Source organism: Gymnoscopelus braueri (genome assembly GCF_963280865.1).
Source record: "Gymnoscopelus braueri genome assembly, chromosome: 15".
Lineage (NCBI taxonomy): Eukaryota > Metazoa > Chordata > Actinopteri > Myctophiformes > Myctophidae > Gymnoscopelus > Gymnoscopelus braueri.
This window is the reverse complement of record NC_137620.1, coordinates 39,054,294-39,074,021: the sequence shown is the minus strand read 5'-3', so window position 1 is coordinate 39,074,021 and position 19,728 is coordinate 39,054,294. Positions and strand designations below refer to the sequence as shown.

Below are 19,728 nucleotides of genomic sequence, written 5' to 3'. Positions count from 1 at the left end.
CAGTCCTTTCAAAGAAAAACTACAGGTGCCAGTTGATATGATGACAAAACAAAATAATTTAAATGTTGCATAGGTGCCAGCTTGTCTCATAGAAGCAGGGTGGGGTCAAGCAGAAGAACATTTTATCCCATTAGTTCATTTTAAATGTTTATCTTCAAATATCCTTGACAGGTGCAACGTGCCATTAACGTGTTTCACGTGTTTTTGAAAAAAATCGAAGAAAAAAAAGAAGAAAAAAAATTTAAAAATCTTTTTTGAACCCAAGATATTATTATCTGAAGATTTGCAGCTCCATCCACTCCTTGTTTAACTTATAACTGAAAAAGGCTGTATCTCGCTTCCTAAGCACCTTTTTTTTACTTTGAAAAAATAAAAATCGTAATGGCCAGAAATAGATAATAATAATTTGGGCACTCAATGAGTTAAAAGAGAAAAACAATTTACAATTTACAATATAGACATTTAGCAGACACTCTTAATCCAGAGTGATTTACAGTAAGCAAGCCAACAGTATGAAAGTTACTTCCAAGAAGCATTGTGTTACACCATACATACAGTATTATCTCCCAAACTTTTTGTTTTATGTGTAGATGGTTCTGTTTAGAATAACATGATGTGTATCCAGTCCAGTGGCATCATGCCCTTTGACACTGAGGGGGAAGGTGCCCATGACCCCCTGATTTTTGGGATGCAACTTTATTGATTTACGTTTTTATATATCTCATTTTACAGTAGGCTATATTTTATACATGGTTATGAACATTTTGGTCCACTCATTATGAGATGGCACCAGTTCTGTTTATTCAGTCGGCTGTGGACAGTTCATAAACCTGCCTACAATCATCAATAGGCAGGTTTGGTCATTTTCAATCTGGGAATCTGAATCTATTTCGAGAGATTAGGTCATTTCAAACAAGATTTTAAACTTTGTATTTATTTGTATTTATTTGTATTTGTGCTAACTTGACTGCAGCTGTCATCTTCTCCTATGTGAATGTCTTTTTGGGGTCTTGGCGACTCGTGTCTGGCTAGGTAACAGGTAATTTCGTACATGAACTGCGTTAAACATAGTTGTTGTAGTTATTATAGTGTCCTGCACCACAAGGTGCCCAGCCTGTAGTTGTGTCTGTCAGTATAGCATGCTTATAGACCAATTATTTGTTTACCAACATTGAGACTGGATGCACAGGTGATTGTTTCATGCAATCAATTCTCAACCTGTTGTTTTGGGGTGCGCTTGTTTCAGCACACCCCAACCCCCTCATGTGTGTTGGCTAGTGCTGCGCGCCCTAGCGAGACCTGACAGAATGGGTTTCATTTGCAACCAGTATGATGCTTGCAACCAGCGTGACGTCATCTGTTAAGGGGTCTATACTTATGACCATTTAGGGAAGACTTCTTTGTGTATAAAATGGCAGGGTCCCCACGGTCATGAAATTCTTGGAAATAATATGAAATTATAAAAAACTGTTTCCAGTCCTGGAAAAGGTTTGGAATTTATCAAGGGCCCTGGAATGTATCAAGGGTCCTGGAGAAATATTTGGCTATTGATTTTGTTAATAAAAAACATTTTCCAAGGCCCATATACCGGATGTGACAAAAATAACAGATCTACAAGCTCACAACGTGCTGCTGCGTGATGATACGTAGTTAGTACATTTGGCACGAAATTTGGAATGGAATTATACAGTACCATTCTATATTCTATGCTTTATATTTTTGCACCCAACTGATCATTACACCTCGTTACGTTAGCGCTGTGCTTCTTTCCACTTTGTCACAGATACGATCTGTTCCTGTTTTTATAGTTAACTAAATAATATCTAATCTACTCCATCATGCAGAGATGTCGCTTACCAAAAAACAACTGAATAAAGTGGCCGTGAGTGAACTGAATATGCAACCTTAATATGCAAAACCTACAGCTTTTGTTTAGTTTTGTTATATCCACGACCCAATATCCACGACCCATACGAGTTTGGGTTTTGACGGGTTTTATTATCGTCAATTGGGTCCGGCTTGAGCGGAGACTGGAGACCCCGGTTCTGTTTATCATAACACCTGAGCAAACCACCCGTACGCAGCGATGATTAAGAGGAGACACAGCTGTGTAAAGCTTCATTTGTGCTTCGCCGTATATCTGTGTTGTTGCGTATCGAAAATAGCAGACATACAAGCTCACAACGTGGCGCGTTGCGACGTATTGTGAGCTTGTAGGTCTGATATTTTCAACGCGCAACACCAACTTACTAAGAATAGGCTGATCTATCAGATAACTGCAGTGCAGAGCGCACTGTCTGAGGCACAGGAGCAGCAGGCTGTCGGGAACCCACACTGACATTGTCAGATCATGATAAAAACTTTGATTATGATGGGTTTTAATAGTTGTACTACTTTATCCAAATAATAATATTAATAATAGGTTTAAATTATAAAATTGCCTATTAATAGCATTTTCCAGGTGGCCAGTGATGTTTTTAATTAACGGCCAATTAAACATTTTCAATGGCCGGTAAATACCGGCTAACGGAAACACTGCCGCTGTCACTGCTCTCAACTGTTACAGTGTGTATGTATCCTGTTGCATTTAGTTGCCAGTCCCTGACAACGACACCCTACAGTATGTAGCAGTTCTTCTGGCAGCCTTCGGCACATCGACATGAGATTGTCTTGTTCATCGACACAGGCTAGGCTGGCTGTGTAGATGGAGCTGGAACTGCATTTCCATTATCCACAGACCTTCCACATTCTGTGCATGAAGGAATTTGTGGCTTGTGCATTCTTGTCAATGATGGATGCCAGATCAGCCCTTTTCAGGTGCTGGAGAAATGCTTTCTCTGTTGGGGGTAGCTTTAGAGCGTTGATCTGTTCAAGAACTTGCTGTCAGTTTGCCCGGATCAGATTCCTCAAAATGATCAGCTGTCTGTGAGTAGCGAACGTATAAAGTTTATTTTGACAGTGTAGACATTGTGCACCCATTCAGATGGGAAAAATACACGTACAGTACAGTCTAGGGGTTTCACAGAATAGTCGAATATTCAAATATCAAAAATCGATGGTGTATATTTTATTTTTTGTTTAATTAACTAGTAGCAATATATCTACAGCAGACATGCAGCTGTGAGCTCTGGTGTTGGTAGTTCTCGTAATCCATTCATGGTCAATTTGTCAAATAATTTCAAACTGTGCCATATCACTCAATGTAGTTGGGGTGCTAAAACAGCAGCTAAAGAAGCAGAAAGAACATGGCTCTATGCTCAATGCTGACAACAGTGTGTAAATACTTTACTTTACTTACTATTGGTGAGTTTATTACTGTATTAGATTGGAGACACACATGCCGTGACGTCCAGGGTAGCCAAGTGGTACAGTAGCAGTCACTCATTCCTGTTGCCAAGTATATCCACTGTTAGTCTTGGATCAAGACTATCATATTTTATGGAGTCTGACTTTTGCTTTCGTATCTATGATAGTCTTGGTCTCTATCGCCCCTGGACGTCCGGTATTACACTTGATGTAAACAGGATTTTAACGAGGAAATAAAATGGCGTTCAGCAGGGCAGGAATTTCATGGCGACCACTTTGGCCGTGTGCCCCTCGAAAGATTACATGCCCTACGGCCACAGTATTTTATTATTTATGTTATTCCTGACTATAATATACTGTACTTTAATTTGCACATTTTCATTTGTGTTTTGTTATTAACTTCAAAGGAAGAAACAGCTTTTCCACAGGTGGACTATATCCTATGTAGGAGGGAGAATGCAAGGTGATAGCAGGTGAAAGCGTAGCAAGGTAGCACCGGCTGGTGCTCTGTAGGATGACCCTGGAGTGCAAGCAGGGGAAGGCAAAGAAAAAGGTGGTAGAAATTGAAGGAGGAAGAATACTGGGTGGAGTTCAGGGAGGAGTTAAGACAGGCACTGGGTGGCGTGTGTGAGTCAGCAAGAGGATGGAGATTAGATTAACAAAATGGATTCACATTACAGTGTAGAGTCTACACTGTAGAGTAATGTGAGTTAGAGTTTTGTTCATGTTCATCCTCTCTTTTATTCCCTCTCAAGTTGATCAAGGAAATGTCAACGCAGCAGGTGTGTGCGTGTATGTGTGGATGCTTGCGTGGTAAATTTAACTATACCATCACAATGCTCTGTGCTTTTGTGATAGAGAGCGTGGTCAATTAATTTGTACAATTCTGTTTGCACAAGTTTTTCAACAATGGAAAATCTAATGATATTATATTATTATAAAACAAATGTTCAACTCTGATATAAATGCATGATCTGTGTACCTTCCGTTCATTCTATTTCCGATCTGAACAATAAACAAAATAGGAAATTGAAAATGTACATGTTTTTTCAATATTACGTTTCCAAAAACAAATGAAAACATGGACAACATCTTCCCATTTCTAATATTGTGCTCTGAATTAAGAATTTCCATCTGGCACAGAACTGGTGTGACCGGGAAGTGAATTGAGGTTGCTACGCGACAGCTGTATGCTGTTTGTAGTTTGTTGTCTGTCCAGACTAGGGCTGTCCCCGACTCGGTGAATCGGTGAACCTAGGTGTACGCAAAGATGATTTTAAACTTGCCGCGGTGAAACCTGATGAGGTGTTTAAAAGATTGAGCGCACTTCAACCACACAAGGCCACTGGCCTCGACAATATTCCCTCCAAATTTCTCAAAGACTCAGCCGCCTCCATTGCTCCAATCATCACCCACTTAGTAAACCTCTCCATCAAACAGGGACGGGTTCCCCATAATTTCAAAATGGCGAGAGTAAAAGGTCATTACACACCGGCGAATATGCGAATATACGCAAAATTCGGACTCGTTCCGAATAATTAAAAGACGCTTTTTCGCTTCGCTTTTTCGCTCCATGTAAGCTTGCATTGACTTTATAAGGTTTAAAAAAAAACGTATTATTCGCATGAAAAATTCGCCCCTGGTGTGTAAGGGGCATAACTCTTCTGTACAAAAAAGGACGCACATTAGACCACTGCAACTACCGCCCTATTTCTATTCTAAGTTCCATCTTGAAAGTCATGGAAAAAATTGTTTATGAACAGGTTGAAAAATATCTAAACCTAATTTACAAACTCCAATCTGGCTTCAGAAAATCCCACTCCACTGACACATACCTTCTCTACTTGAACAACCACATCAAACAAGAGGTGGACCAGGGCAGATACTGCGGCATGGTCATGCTGGACCTCCAAAAGGCTTTTGACACCGTTAATAACTATTTTGATTGGTAAGCTAAAAACTATTGGTTTTGATTGTACATCAGTGAGCTGGATGCGATCCTATCTGGAGGGGAGGGAATAGGTGGTGGAGGTGAACGGAACCCTGCCCCCCCCCCCCCCTCCTAGTGAGCTGTGGTGTTCCGCAAGGAAGCATACTGGGACCTTTACTGTTCCTAATAATTTATGTAAACGACATGTCATCAGCTGGTGACTGCAACCTGTTCCTGTTCGCGGATGACTCAGCTCTGCTGGTCTCGGACAGGAACAGGCTGCAGGTTGAAAAAGCTCTCAGCTCTGAACTCGATACGATCCGCATCTGGTTCACTGGCAACAAACTATCATTACACCTGGGAAAAAACGAATCCATTCTCTTTGGGACTAGTTTTAACCTCGGCAAAGCCGATCAAAGTAGGTGATGATGTTATCACAAGAAAAGAGGAAATTACCTACCTAGGTTCCATCTTAGAGGCAAACCTCTCCAGTGATAAAATGGCAACAAGAGTCATCAAAAAAGTCAACCAAAGAACACCTTTTTTGTATAGGATGTCCTTTCTAGTCAGTAAGAAAACTCTGAGGATTCTAACAGGGGCCCTCATCCATGGTCACTTCTATTATGCATGCACCTCATGGTACCACAACACCACAAAGGCCTTAAAAACAAGGCTCCAGACATCCCAGAACAAACTGGCAAGGCTAATCCTTGGCCTTTCATCTACATCTCATCTAGCCCCTGCTCACTTTGCTAGGGTCGGATGGCTCAGGGTAGAGGACAGAGTACAGCAACTTGCAATGGGCCTGGTGTAGGGCTTTCACCGACTAGTCGACTAGTATAACCACTAGTCGACCTTGTTGGTACTAGTCGAATAGTTTAAAAAATATATATATATATATTTTTTTTTAATGCCTAGTAATGGCCCATCTTACTATTATTATTATCCTCCTGACTTTATTTTTTATCAAAAGGGCGTCAAAAGTATGCCCAATAAAAGCCTATTATTGGGCAATGGGGATCCTTGGAGACGCTGCTGTGGTGCTGTGCTGCTGTGCCAGAAGCGCTTCCCTTAAAACGCCATAAAAATAAGGGCAGGGGGATAATAATAATAGTAATATAGTAGGAGTATGGCATTAAAACAATGCCCCCCCCTAAAAAAAAAAAAAAAAAAACTTTATATTTATTTTTTTAAATATTTGTTTTAATGTTAATTTTGACTAGTCGACTACTCGACTACCACTGGGTCAAATTAGTCGACCTGTAAAAATCTCTAGTCGTGAAAGCCCTAGCCTGGTCTACAAGATACACCATAACATTAAGATACCCATGTACTGGTCTGTCAAAGTACTTCAAAAACATAAATGAAGTCCACAATCACAACATTAGAGTTAGCTCCACTGATCACGTCCAACCCAGATTTGGCACAAACAATGGGTTGAATTCGTTCTCCTGCTATGCAACAGAAATGTGGAATGCCCTACCAAAAGTAGTGAAGGAATGTAAAACCCTACTCTCCTTCAAAACTGCCCTAAAACAGTAGGCCTACCTTCAGGTGACTGCAATTCGAAACTGGCCCCCGTAAAAAGTCATAACCCAGCCCCCCCCCCCCGCCATCCTATTTATTTGACCTTGTATTTTAACTGTACTTTCATTTGCCTTTTTCTGCAAACTACAAAATAAAGTATTCAATCAAACAGAAAAGATGCTGTAAAAAACACAGAAAATGCTTGGTCTGAAAAATATAACGTGTGCAAACGTGACTGACTGTCGTATAATTTATATTTTTTTATGTGTGACAAATTGTGGATGAAAAATACAGATCAGTGTGCAAGCTGCTTTAATCTGCTATGTGCATTTTGAAGCGTGTGTGTGTGTGTGTGTGTGTGTGTGTGTGTGTGTGTGTGTGTGTGTGTGTGTGTGTGTGTGTGTGTGTGTGTGTGTGTGTGTGTGTGTGTGTGTGTGTGTGTGTGTGTGTGTGTGTGTGTGTGTGTGTGTGTGTGTTTGTGCGTGTATACTGTACATGTGCATGTGCGGGTTGAAAATCAGCAAGTGTTGATCCGTAATCTTGTTTATTTATTTTTTCACCCAGTTGGTCCTGACCAAATCAACATCGGCATACTGAAGGAGGTAAAAGTACATGTAAGTAAAAGTAGTGAAACATTCACAGAAATGTTGAAAAGTAACAGTACTATAAAAAAACTCCCCTGGCATACAAAGTAGTTATAACTTGTTCATTTCCATCACTGCGCATAGTAATACTGTGTTTATTAGTACTGGAGCAGACATTGTAGTGTATAACTGGGTGTTTGTTAAAACTCTAAATCTGTCTCTGATGTTTTTAGGCGGAGCAGTATGAGTTGAAGAGTAAACCTCCAAGTCTCTGTTTGGTCATGTGCAATGATGAAGTTCGCTCACGACAGGTTATGCGCGCAGCCGACGTGGAAATTGGTATGAATGTTGTCTCGATACTATGACATACTGACTGCTAGTTGTTTGTAATGTTGGTTATCTACACATTGAATATCACTGTATGTCTGCACTTTTAATGAATACCTCACGTTTGTCAACTTACTTGACAAATATTTTTTTTTAAAACACAAACACTATTTTATACTACGCATTGTGAAAATTGACGATCTACAAGCTCACAGCATGTTGCATATCAACGTGTTGTGAGCTATAGTAGTTCAGCTATTTTCGCATTTTTTTATTCATTTTTTATTCACTTTTTTGGACATTTTTTTTAACAATGTCGCTTGCCCAAAATCGGGATGCCAGGTAGGTTGAAAGTAGGCCTAGTTAATGAATAAAGTATGCGTTTCCTCCCCTGCAGATCAAGTGACACGTACATTCAGCTCGCTGGGCTTCAGGGTGTTGAGTTGTAGAAACAAAACCAAGAGACAAATGAAGAACATACTGGAATATGTCTCTTTGAAGGTCATCACTCTACAGGAGACAGTACAGGAATGGTCCAGGGAGGTCTCAGAGTTCACTGACCTTCATGTTGAGGAGAATCCTCTACAGCACGGAGATGCCTTTGTTTGCTGTATCATTGGTCGAGGAGAGGGTTGTATTCAAGGGGCCGATGGGGATCCCCTCCTCATCAACGACATAATTACGTTTTTCAATAGAGAGAACTGTCCCGACCTTGAACACAAGCCCAAAGTGTTCTTTACCAACAGCGACCACCCGTCGAGGCTGGTAGATGGGCCCAATAAGAATGAAGGGGATTTCCTGGTTACCACGGCAACCAGGAAGGGTTTACCTAGCTATAGTAACAGAGAGGATGGTGGCTGGTTCATGAAGTCTGTGTGCAAACAGCTTAAAGGCTCTCCCAGGTAACTCTCAAAATAATAATGATGTAAGATATGAAACAAAAATATATCATTAAGGTAAATTAAGACAAACTTGGTCCACAATATTTGTTAGACCTGACCTAGCCTGGTAAACCCTCCCTCCGGAAATCTCAATTCCATTTCATTTCAGGAGTGAGTCTGGCCTGATCCGCCTGTCTGCAATATTGGCTGTGCTGGAGTTGGGCGGGAGTAATACCGTTGACTGACAACCCCTTCAGCCAATGATAATTTTTCCCCTTCAGCCAATCAGCAGTTCACCAGTCTTAATGTGACGCGACGGGACTTTTGAGACAGCCATACCCAAAATGGGTTGCCTTTTTCGGGTACAATGGTGTCACTGCCCGCCCCTACCGGTTCTCTAATTATTATTTTTTAAATAGGCTTTGTCATGATTAATTGACCACATATATGAAGTTAAACAACTAAATTCTATCCAAACGATATCTTATAAGTAAATTCCGTGCCTCAAAATAGAAGTTAGAGAGCTTTTTGAAGTAAAAAAATAGCGGAGAATTGGCCGCACAAGAAAAAGATGGCTGCCGTTCGTGTTTTGGGCTCACTCGAACTCGCCACCTGATTGGCCAACGTAAGCTGTCAATCACAGAACAATGAGCGACGACGCTGATAGGCGCGGCCGTTTGGCATACACAGCCAATATTGCAGAGAGGCGGTTCATGCCAGACTCACTCCAGGAATCAAATAGAAATGAGATTTCCGGAGGGAGGGTTTACCAGGCTAGACCTGACCACCAAATTGCCACCATTTCTGCATGTTAGGGCTACAACTATAGATTACTCTTTCGGAGTAAGTGATATGTTTATGCAAAAGTGTTTTTTTTGGCTTTTTATGCCTTTATTTTAGAGAGGGATAGGGAAGGTAGGCTGACAGGAAATGGGGAGAGAGATGGGGGGGTGACACGCAGCAAAGGTTGTCGGGAACGGGAGTCGAACCCGCGACACGCTGTCAGGCTGGCATTGCAGCCTAGGGGGCCGGGACCGTCATGCTACGGCCCAGGCCAGCAAAACGTTTTTATTAATACATTTTCTGGTAGACATTACATTGCATTTCTATAAAGTGTTTGTTCAGTACAAGGGCTCCCCCCGTTTCTCCAGCTCTTTAGTAAACAGAAAATACATCTTCAGGTGGGTTGCCCATTTCAGGCAATCAGGAAAGAGTACCCATTTATCAGCTTCAGTGTACCAGTTCCAATTTTTATCGTCTCATTTCTTTGTGCCGTCACTTCCAATTTCTCCTGTATCCTATATGAGTTCCTTCTATTGATTGGATAAAATTGGTATCCTGTACTGACCTGAAAATGCATTTTCTGCTTACTAAAAAGTTCCAGAAATGGGGAGACCCCTGTTACTGAACAAACACTCGAAATGATTACGATCAGAATATATAGCTATTTAACACTTTAAAAAATATATAATTTGACTTATTGTATTTTGTATTTTGTACTCCGTCGTATTGCAATGTTGTGCAAAAATAGTGACAATATCAAATCTACAAGCTCACAACGCACCACAGTGCAATGCATTGTGAGCTTGTAGATCTGAAAATTGATAATCGCAATATTAAAATTGATTGTTTATAATCGATTAAATGCATTAGGCTGGCTACTACATTGTTTAATTGACTGCAATTCAATCAAGTGTCATTTTTTGTAGTGGTAACTTAATGTGTTGTGAATGTTGTGTTACAGGGGTGATGACTTCCAGAACATTTTCAATCGGGTCATCAAGGAAGTGAGCGAGAAGAAAGAACATGGTGTCCAAGGGCCGCAGATCCCTGATGTTGCGATGGACACCCTGAAGAAAAAACTGGTGTTCTCACCGATGTCACCTGAAGGTAGGCCACTCCAATCTGGCTTCAGAAAATCCCACTCCACTGACACATGCCTTCTCTATTTGAACGACCACATCAAACAAGAGGTGGACCAGGGCAAATACTGTGGCATGGTCATGCTGGACCTCCAAAAGGCTTTTGACACCGTTAATAACTATTTTGATTGGTAAGCTAAAAACAATTGGTTTTGATTGTACATCGGTGAGCTGGATGTGATCCTATCTGGAGGGGAGGGAATAGGTGGATACCTATTCCATACTGGGACCTTTACTGTTCCTAATAACTGCTAAAAAAAGTTTGGAAACTTAACTTCGGTCAATTATATCCCCCCTTTAACTCTCTCAGTGCCACACAACGAGATATCCCGGGTTTTTTCTGAATGCCCTCAGTGCCAAAACGAGAAATCCAGAGTTAAAAAAAATATATATATATATTATACATATATATATATTTTTTTTTTATGTTCAGAACCCAAGATATCATTATCTGAAGATTTGCAGCTCCATCCACTCTTTGTTTAACTTATAACTGAAAAAGGCTGTATCTCGCTTCCTAAGCACTTTTCTTTTACTTTTTATTTCATTGGCACTGAGAGTTAATAATACCAATTAGTACTGTGTTTTATATCATTTTTATTGTTGATTAGTCCCCTTTACAACGAGGTACAGCCTGTAAGGATCGGGCATTCGTGGAATGAGCAACACAGCTAAACGTGTGGGTAGCGCCTCCAAAAGAATTGCCAAAACCACCCAATATGCTTCTGTTGGTAATCGCTCTTGTTTTGAACAACCTGCCAGCACACACCTGCTGAGGTGTGTGCCAGTAGTCACAGGTGTGTGACTGCCTCACAGGTGAGTGACTGGCACCTGAACATGGGTTCTGCAGCTTGTTTGAGTTTGTGTATGCTCCAAGCAGCAACACTGCCCCCATGGAAAGATGCCACGTTTGTCCCTTCAGGATATGGCCTGTGCAATAGGGCAAGTGAAGCTGGTGTTCCGTTACGCAGATTACGCATTATTTGATGTCAGCCCTGGTACCATTTGCAGGCAGGTGTGTGCCAGTCACAGGTGTGCGACTGGCACCTGAGCATGGGCCCTGCAACTTTGACATCTGTCTTTGGTACCGTTGTGCAAATCTTGCCTGTAAATCTATGGTTCCTCAGTGAAGCAAGGGGTCTTGGGTTGTTGTCTTCCTTGTTGACTTCACCAGTCTCACAGAACTTGGTCCTAAGTTTGGAAATGGTACCAGGGCTGACACCAAATAATGCTGTCACTCTGCATAACGGAACATCAGCTTCACTTGCCCTATTGCACGGGCCTTATCCTGAAGGGACAAACGTGGCAGTGCATGGGGGCAGTGTTGCTTCTTGGAGCATACACAAACTCAACAAAGTTGCAGAACCCATGTTCAGGTGCCAGTCACTCACCTGTGAGGCAGTCACACACCTGTGACTACTGACACACACCTCTCAGCAGGTGTGTGCAGGCAGGTTGCTCAAAACAAGGGCGATTACCAACAGAAGCATATTGGGTGATTATGGCAATTCTTTTGGAGGCCCTACCCACACGTTTAGCTGTGTTGCTCATTCCACAAATTCCCGATCCTTACAAGCTGTACCTCGTTGTAAAGGTGACTAATCAACAATAAAAAGTATATAAAACACAATACCAATTGGTATTATTAAAGGGGAGATATAATTGACCGAAGTTAAGGCATATACAGATCAGTGTGCAAGCTGCTTTAATCTGCTATGTGCATTTTGAAGCATGTGTGTGTGTGTGTGTGTGTGTGTGTGTGTGTGTGTGTGTGTGTGTGTGTGTGTGTGTGTGTGTGTGTGTGTGTGTGTGCGTGTATACATGTGCGGGTTGAAAATCAGAAAGTGTTGATCCGTAATTTTGTTTATTTATCTTTTCACCCAGATGGTCCTGACCAAATCAACATCGGCATACTGAAGGAGGTAAAAGTACATGTAAGTAAAAGTAGTGAAACATTCACAGAAATTTTGAAAAGTAACAGTACTATAAAAAAACTCCCCTGGCATACAAAGTAGTTATAACTTGTTAATTTCCATCACTGCGCATAGTAATACTGTGTTTATTAGTACTGGAGCAGACATTGTAGTGTATAACTGGGTGTTTGTTAAAACTCTAAATCTGTCTCTGATGTTTTTAGGCGGAGCAGTATGAGTTGAAGAGTGAACCTCCAAGTCTCTGTTTGATCATGTGCAATGATGAAGTTCGCTCACGACAGGTTATGCGCGCAGCCGACGTGGAAATTGGTATGAATGTTGTCTCGATACTATGACATATTGACTGCTAGTTGTTTGTAATGTTGGTTATCTACACATTGAATATCACTGTATGTCTGCACTTTTAATGAATACCTCACGTTTGTCAACTTGACAAATAAAATGTAAACAAACACTATTTTATACTACGCATTGTGAAAATTGACAATCTACAAGCTCACAGCATGTTGCATATCAACGCGTTGTGAGCTATAGTAGTTCAGCTATTTTCTAAATGTTTTATTCATGTTTATTCACTTTTTTGGACCTTTTTTTTAACAATGTCGCTTGCCCAAAATCGGGATGCCAGGTTGGTTGAAAGTAGGCCTAGTTAATGAATAAAGTATGTGTTTCCTCCCCTGCAGATCAAGTGACACGTACATTCAGCTCGCTGGGCTTCAGGGTGTTGAGGTGTAGAAACCAAACCAAGAGACAAATGAAGAACATACTGGAATATGTCTCTTTGAAGGTCCCCACTCTACAGGAGACAGTACAGGAATGGTCCAGGGAGGTCTCAGAGTTCACTGACCTTCATGTTGAGGAGAATCCTCTACAGCACGGAGATGCCTTTGTTTGCTGTATCACTGGTCGAGGAGTGGGTTGTATTCAAGGGGCCGATGGGGATCCCCTCCTCATCAATGACATAATTACGTTTTTCAATAGAGAGAACTGTCCCGACCTTGAATACAAGCCCAAAGTGTTCTTTACCAACAGCGACGGGTGGTCGAGGCTGGTAGATGGGCCTAATCAGAATGAAGAGGATTTCCTGGTTACCACGGCAACCAGGAAGGGTTTACCTAGCTATAGAAACGGAAGGGATGGTGGCTGGTTCATGACGTCTGTGTGCAAACAGCTTGAAGACTCTCCCAGGTAACTCTCAAAATAATAATTATGTAAGATATGAAACAAAAATATATTATTAAGGTAAATTAAGACAAACTTGGTCCACAATATTTGTTAGACCTGACCACCAAATTGCCACCATTTCTGCATGTTAGGGCTACAACTATAGATTACTCTTTCGGAGTAAGTGATATGTTTGGTTTATGCAAAAGTGTTTTTTTTGGGCTTTTTATGCCTTTATTTTAGAGAGGGATAGGGAAGTTAGGCTGACAGGAAATGGGGAGAGAGATGGGGGGGTGACACGCAGCAAAGGTAGTCGGGAACGGGAGTCGAACCCGCGACACGCTGTCAGGCTGGCATTGCAGCCTAGGGGGCCTGGACCGTCACGCTACGGCCCAGGCCAGCAAAACGTTTTTATGAATTAATTAATTTTCTGGTAGACATTACATTGCATTGCTATAAAGTGTTTGTTCAGTACAAGGGCTCCCCCCGTTTCTCCAGCTCTTTAGTAAACAGAAAATACATCTTCAGGTGGGTTGCCCATTTCAGGCAATCAGGAAAGAGTACCCATTTATCAGCTTCAGTGTACCACTTACAATTTTTATCAGCTCATTTATTGGTGCCGTCACTTCCAATTTCTCCTGTATCCTACATGTATATGAGTTCCTTCTATTGATTGGATAAAATTGGTATCCTGTACTGACCTGAAAATGCATTTTCTGCTTACTAAAAAGTTCCAGAAATGATTATAATCAGAATATATAGCTATTTAACACTTTTAAAAATATATAATTTTACAATTATTGTTTTTTTTATCAATGTAAATCGATTAGTTTATTAACTGCTTCAGCCCTATTTTGTACTCCGTCGTATTGCAATGTTGTGCAAAAATAGTGACAATGGCAAATCTACAAGCTCACAACGCACCACAGTGCAATGCATTGTGAGCTTGTAGATCTGAAAATTGATAATCGCAATATTAAAATTGATTGTTTATAATCGATTAAATGGATTAGGCCGGCTACTACATTGTTTAATTGACTGCAATTCAATCAAGTGTCATTTTTAGTAGTGGTAACTTAATGTGTTGTGAATGTTGTGTTACAGGGGTGATGACTTCCAGAACATTTTCAATCGGGTCATCAAGGAAGTGAGCGAGAGGAAAGCAGATGAAGGGCAGCAGATCCCTGATGTTGCGATGGACACCCTGAAGAAAAAACTGGTGTTCTCACCGATGTCACCTGAAGGTAGGCCACTCCAATCTGGCTTCAGAAAATCCCACTCCACTGACACATGCCTTCTCTATTTGAACGACCACATCAAACAAGAGGTGGACCAGGGCAAATACTGTGGCATGGTCATGCTGGACCTCCAAAAGGCTTTTGACACCGTTAATAACTGTTTTGATTGTACATCGGTGAGCTGGATGCGATCCTATCTGGAGGGGAGGGAATAGGTGGTGGAGGTGAACGGAACCCTGCCCCCTCCCCTCCTAGTGAGCTGTGGTGTTCCGAAAGGAAGCATACTGGGACCTTTACTGTTCCTAATAACTGCTAAAAAAAAGTTTGGAAACGTAACTTCGGTCAATTATGACATCTCCCCTTTAATAATACCAATTAGTATTGTGTTTTATATCATTTTTATTGTTGATTAGTCACCTTTACAACGAGGTACAGCTTGTAAGGATCGGGCATTCGTGGAATGAGCAACACAGCTAAACGTGTGGTATAGCGTCTCCAAAAGAATTGCCAAAATCACCCAATATGCTTCTGTTGGTAATCGCTCTTGTTTTGAGCAACCTGCCAGCACACACCTGCTGAGGTGTGTGACTGCCTCACAGGTGAGTGACTGGCACCTGAACATGGGTTCTGCAGCTTGGTTGAGTTTGTGTATGCTCCAAGCAGCAACACTGCCCCCATGGAAAGCTGCCACGTTTTTCCCTTCAGGATATGGCCTGTGCAATAGGGCAAGTGAAGCTGGTGTTCCGTTACGCAGATTACGCATTATTTGATGTCAGCCCTGGTACCATTTGCAGGCAGGTGTGTGCCAGTCACAGGTGTGCGACTGGCACCTGAGCATGGGCCCTGCAACTTTGACATCTGTCTTTGGTACCTTTGTGCAAATCTTGCCTGTAAATCTATGGTTCCTCAGTGAAGCAAGGGGTCTTGGGTTGTTGTCTTCCTTGTTGACTTCACCAGTCTCACAGAACTTGGTCCTAAGTTTGGAAATGGTATCAGGGCTGACACCAAATAATGCTGTCACTCTGCATAACGGAACACCAGCTTCACTTGCCCTATTGCACGGGCCTTATCCTGAAGGGACAAACGTGGCAGTCCATGGGGGCAGTGTTGCTTCTTGGAGCACACACAAACTCAACAAAGTTGCAGAACCCATGTTCAGGTGCCAGTCACTCACCTGTGAGGCAGTCACACACCTGTGACTACTGACACACACCTCTCAGCAGGTGTGTGCAGGCAGGTTGCTCAAAACAAGGGCGATTACCAACAGAAGCATATTGGGTGATTTTGGCATTTTTTTGGAGGCCCTACCCACACGTTTAGCTGTGTTGCTCATTCCACAAATTCCCGATCCTTACAAGCTGTACCTCGTTGTAAAGGTGACTAATCAACGATAAAAATTATATAAAACACAATACCAATTGGTATTATAATATATTATTAAAGGGGAGATATAATTGACCGAAGTTAAGTTTCCGAACTTTTTTTTAGCAGTTTATGTAAACGACATGTCATCAGCTTGTGACTATTCACAGGATGACTCGGCTCTGCTGGTCTCGGACAGGAACAGGCTGCAGGTGAAAAAGCTCTCAGCTCTGAACTCCATACGATCCGCATCTGACTCACTGGCAACAACTATCATTACACCTGGGAAAGACTGAATCCATTCTCTTTGGGACTATAGTTTTAACCTCGGCAAAGGAAATTACCTACCTAGGTTCCATCTTGGAGGCAAACCTCTCCAGTGATAAAATGGCAACAAGAGTCATCAAAAAAGTCAACCAAAGAACACGTTTTTTGTATAGGATTTCCTCTCTAGTCAGTAAGAAAACTCTGAGGATTCTAACAGGGGCCCTCATCCATGGTCACTTCGATTATGCATGCACCTCATGGTACCACAACACCACAAAGGCCTTAAAAAAAAATCACACCCAGTGTGAAATGAGCAGTGTATATCACAGTGCTGGAAGCTCACTTCAAAAAAATTATAGTAATTCACAAAAAATATATATTAATTATTTTGAAGTGCGTGGTGCTATTTATAGGTTATGAATTTCATCATGTGTCTCGCTAGCCAATCACAGTACTGAGCAAAGGGTCTGAATACTTATCAGCCAATCACAGTACAGGTTATGAATTTCATCATGCATCTCGCTAGCCAATCACAGTACTGAGCAAAGGGTATGAATTCTTATCAGCCAATCACAGTACAGCAACCCCAACCCCACTTATAGGAGCAGCTACACCGCTCAACAAGGCTCCAGACATCCCAGAACAAACTGGCAAGGCTAATCCTTGGCCTATCATCTACATCTCATCTAGCCCCTGCTCACTTTGCTAGGGTCGGATGGCTCAGGGTATGGACAGAGTACAGCAACTTGCAATGGGCCTGGTCTACAAGATACACCATAACATTAAGATACCCATGTACCTGTCAAAGTACTTCAAAAACATAAATGAACAACATTCACATCCACAATCACAACATTAGAGTTAGCTCCACTGATCACGTCCAACCCAGATTTGGCACAAACAATGGGTTGAATTCGTTCTCCTGCTATGCAACAAAAATGTGGAATGCCCTACCAAAAGTAGTGAAGGAATGTAAAGCCCTACTCTCCTTCAAAACTGCCCTAAGACAGTAGGCCTACCTTCAGGTGACTGCAATTCGAAACTGGCCCCCGTAAAAAGTCATAACCCAGCCCCCCCCCCCCCCCCATCCTATTTATATGACCTTGTATTTTAACTGTACTTTCATGTGCCTTTTTCTGCAAACTACTAAATAAAGCATTCAATCAAACAGAAAAGATGCTGTAAAAAACACAGACATTTTAACTTTTAATATATTAAAAAATGTTATGTGTGACAAATTGTGGATGAAAAATACAGATCAGTGTGCAAGCTGCTTTAATCTGCTATGTGCATTTTAAAGTGTGTGTGTGTGTGTGTGTGTGTGTGTGTGTGTGTGTGTGTGTGTGTGTGTGTGTGTGTGCGCGTGTGTATACGTGTGTGTGTGTGTGTGTTTGTGCGTGTATACATGTGCATGTGCGGGTTGAAAATCAGCAAGTTTTGATCCGTAATTGTGTTTATTTATCTTTTCACCCAGATGGTCCTGACCAAAACATCAGCATACTGAAGGAGGTAAAAGAACATGTAAGTAAAAGTAGTGAAACATTCACAGACATTTTGAAAAGTAATAGTACTATAAAAAAACTCCCCTGGCATACAAAGTAGTTATAACTTGTTAATTTCCATCACTGCGCATAGTAATACTGCAATGTGTTTATTAGTACTGGAGCAGACATTGTAGTATATAACTGGGTGTTTGTTAAAACTCTAAATCTGTCTCTGATGTTTTTAGGCGGAGCAGTATGAGTTGAAGAGTGAACCTACAGGTCTCTGTTTGATCATGTGCAATGATGAAGTTCGCTCACGACGGGTTATACGCGCAGCCGACCAGGAAATTGGTATGAATGTTGTCTCGATACTATGACATACTGACTGCTAGTTGTTTGTAATGTTGGTTATCTACACATTGAATATCACTGTATGTCTGCACTTTTAATGAATACCTCACGTTTGTCAACTTGACAAATAAAATGTAAACACAAACACTATTTTATACTACGCATTGTGAAAATTGACGATCTACAAGCTCACAGCATGTTGCATATCAACGCGTTGTGAGCTATAGTAGTTCAGCTATTTTTGCATTTTTCTATTCATGTTTTATTCACTTTTTTGATTGTTTTTGTGAAAATTTTCGCTTGCCCAAAATCGGGATGCCAGGTTGGTTGAAAGTAGGCCTAGTTAATGAATAAAGTATGTGTTTCCTCCCCTGCAGATCAAGTGGTAGATACATTCAGCTCGCTGGGCTTCAGGGTGTTGAGGTGTAGAAACCAAACCAAGACACAAATGAAGAACATACTGGAGTATGTCTCTTTGAAGGTCCCCACTCTACAGGAGACAGTACAGGAATGGTCCAGGGAGGACTTAGAGTTCACTGACCTTCATGTTGAGGAGAATCCTCTACAGCACGGAGATGCCTTTGTTTGCTGTATCATTGGTCGAGGAACGGGTTGTATTCAAGGGGCCGATGGGGATCCCCTCCTCATCAATGACATAATTACGTTTTTCAATAGAGAGAACTGTCCCGCCCTTGCATACAAGCCCAAAGTGTTCTTTACCGACAAAGACGGGTGGTCGAGGCTGGTAGATGGGCCTAATCAGAATGAAGAGGATTTCCTGGTTACCACGGCAACCAGGAAGGGTTTACCTTGCTATAGAAACGGAGTGGATGGTAGCTGGTTCATGAAGTCTGTGTGCAAACAGCTTAAAGGCTCTCCCAGGTAACTCTCAAAATAATAATTATGTAAGATATGAAACAAAAATATATTATTAAGGTAAATTAAGACAAACTTGGTCCACAATATTTGTTAGACCTGACCACCAAATTGCCACCATTTCTGCATGTCAGGGCTACAACTATAGATTACTCTTTCGGAGTAAGTGATATGTTTGGTTTATGCAAACGTTTTTTTTTGGCTTTTTATGCCTTTATTTTAGAGAGGGATAGGGAAGGTAGGCTGACAGGAAATGGGGAGAGAGATGGGGGGGTGACACGCAGCAAAGGTCGTCGGGAACGGGTCACAGTCGAACCCGCGACACGTTGTCAGGCTGGCATTGCAGCCTAGGGGGCCTGGCCCGTCACGCTACGGCCCAGGCCAGCAAAACGTTTTTATTAATTAATTTTCTGGTAGACATTACATTGCATTGCTATAAAGTGTTTGTTCAGTACAAGGGCTCCCCCCGTTTCTCCAGCTCTTTAGTAAACAGAAAATACATCTTCAGGTGGTTTGCCCATTTCAGGCAATCAGGAAAGAGTACCCATTTATCAGCTTCAGTGCACCAGTTCCAA

At 41.6% G+C, this 19,728-nt stretch overlaps 1 protein-coding gene across 6 annotated transcripts in view; it reads left to right on the top strand.

Annotated features, from left to right (window-relative positions):
• Positions 1–19,728, top strand: part of LOC308101175 (uncharacterized protein) — a 60,415-nt gene that overhangs the window by 29,928 nt on the left and 10,759 nt on the right. For 4 of the 6 annotated variants that reach the window (XM_080450542.1, XM_080450541.1, XM_080450543.1 and 1 more), the window contains 11 exons: positions 7,328–7,377; positions 7,581–7,686; positions 8,072–8,576; positions 10,300–10,445; positions 12,362–12,411; positions 12,615–12,720; positions 13,095–13,599; positions 14,680–14,819; positions 17,917–17,963; positions 18,172–18,277; positions 18,655–19,159. In XM_080450542.1, the coding sequence (XP_080306668.1) occupies positions 7,328–7,377; positions 7,581–7,686; positions 8,072–8,576; positions 10,300–10,445; positions 12,362–12,411; positions 12,615–12,720; positions 13,095–13,599; positions 14,680–14,819; positions 17,917–17,963; positions 18,172–18,277; positions 18,655–19,159 (2,266 nt within the window). The remainder of the gene's footprint in view (positions 1–7,327; positions 7,378–7,580; positions 7,687–8,071; positions 8,577–10,299; positions 10,446–12,361; positions 12,412–12,614; positions 12,721–13,094; positions 13,600–14,679; positions 14,820–17,916; positions 17,964–18,171; positions 18,278–18,654; positions 19,160–19,728) is intronic. The other 2 variants (XM_080450544.1, XM_080450545.1) reach the window with 2 other exon arrangements.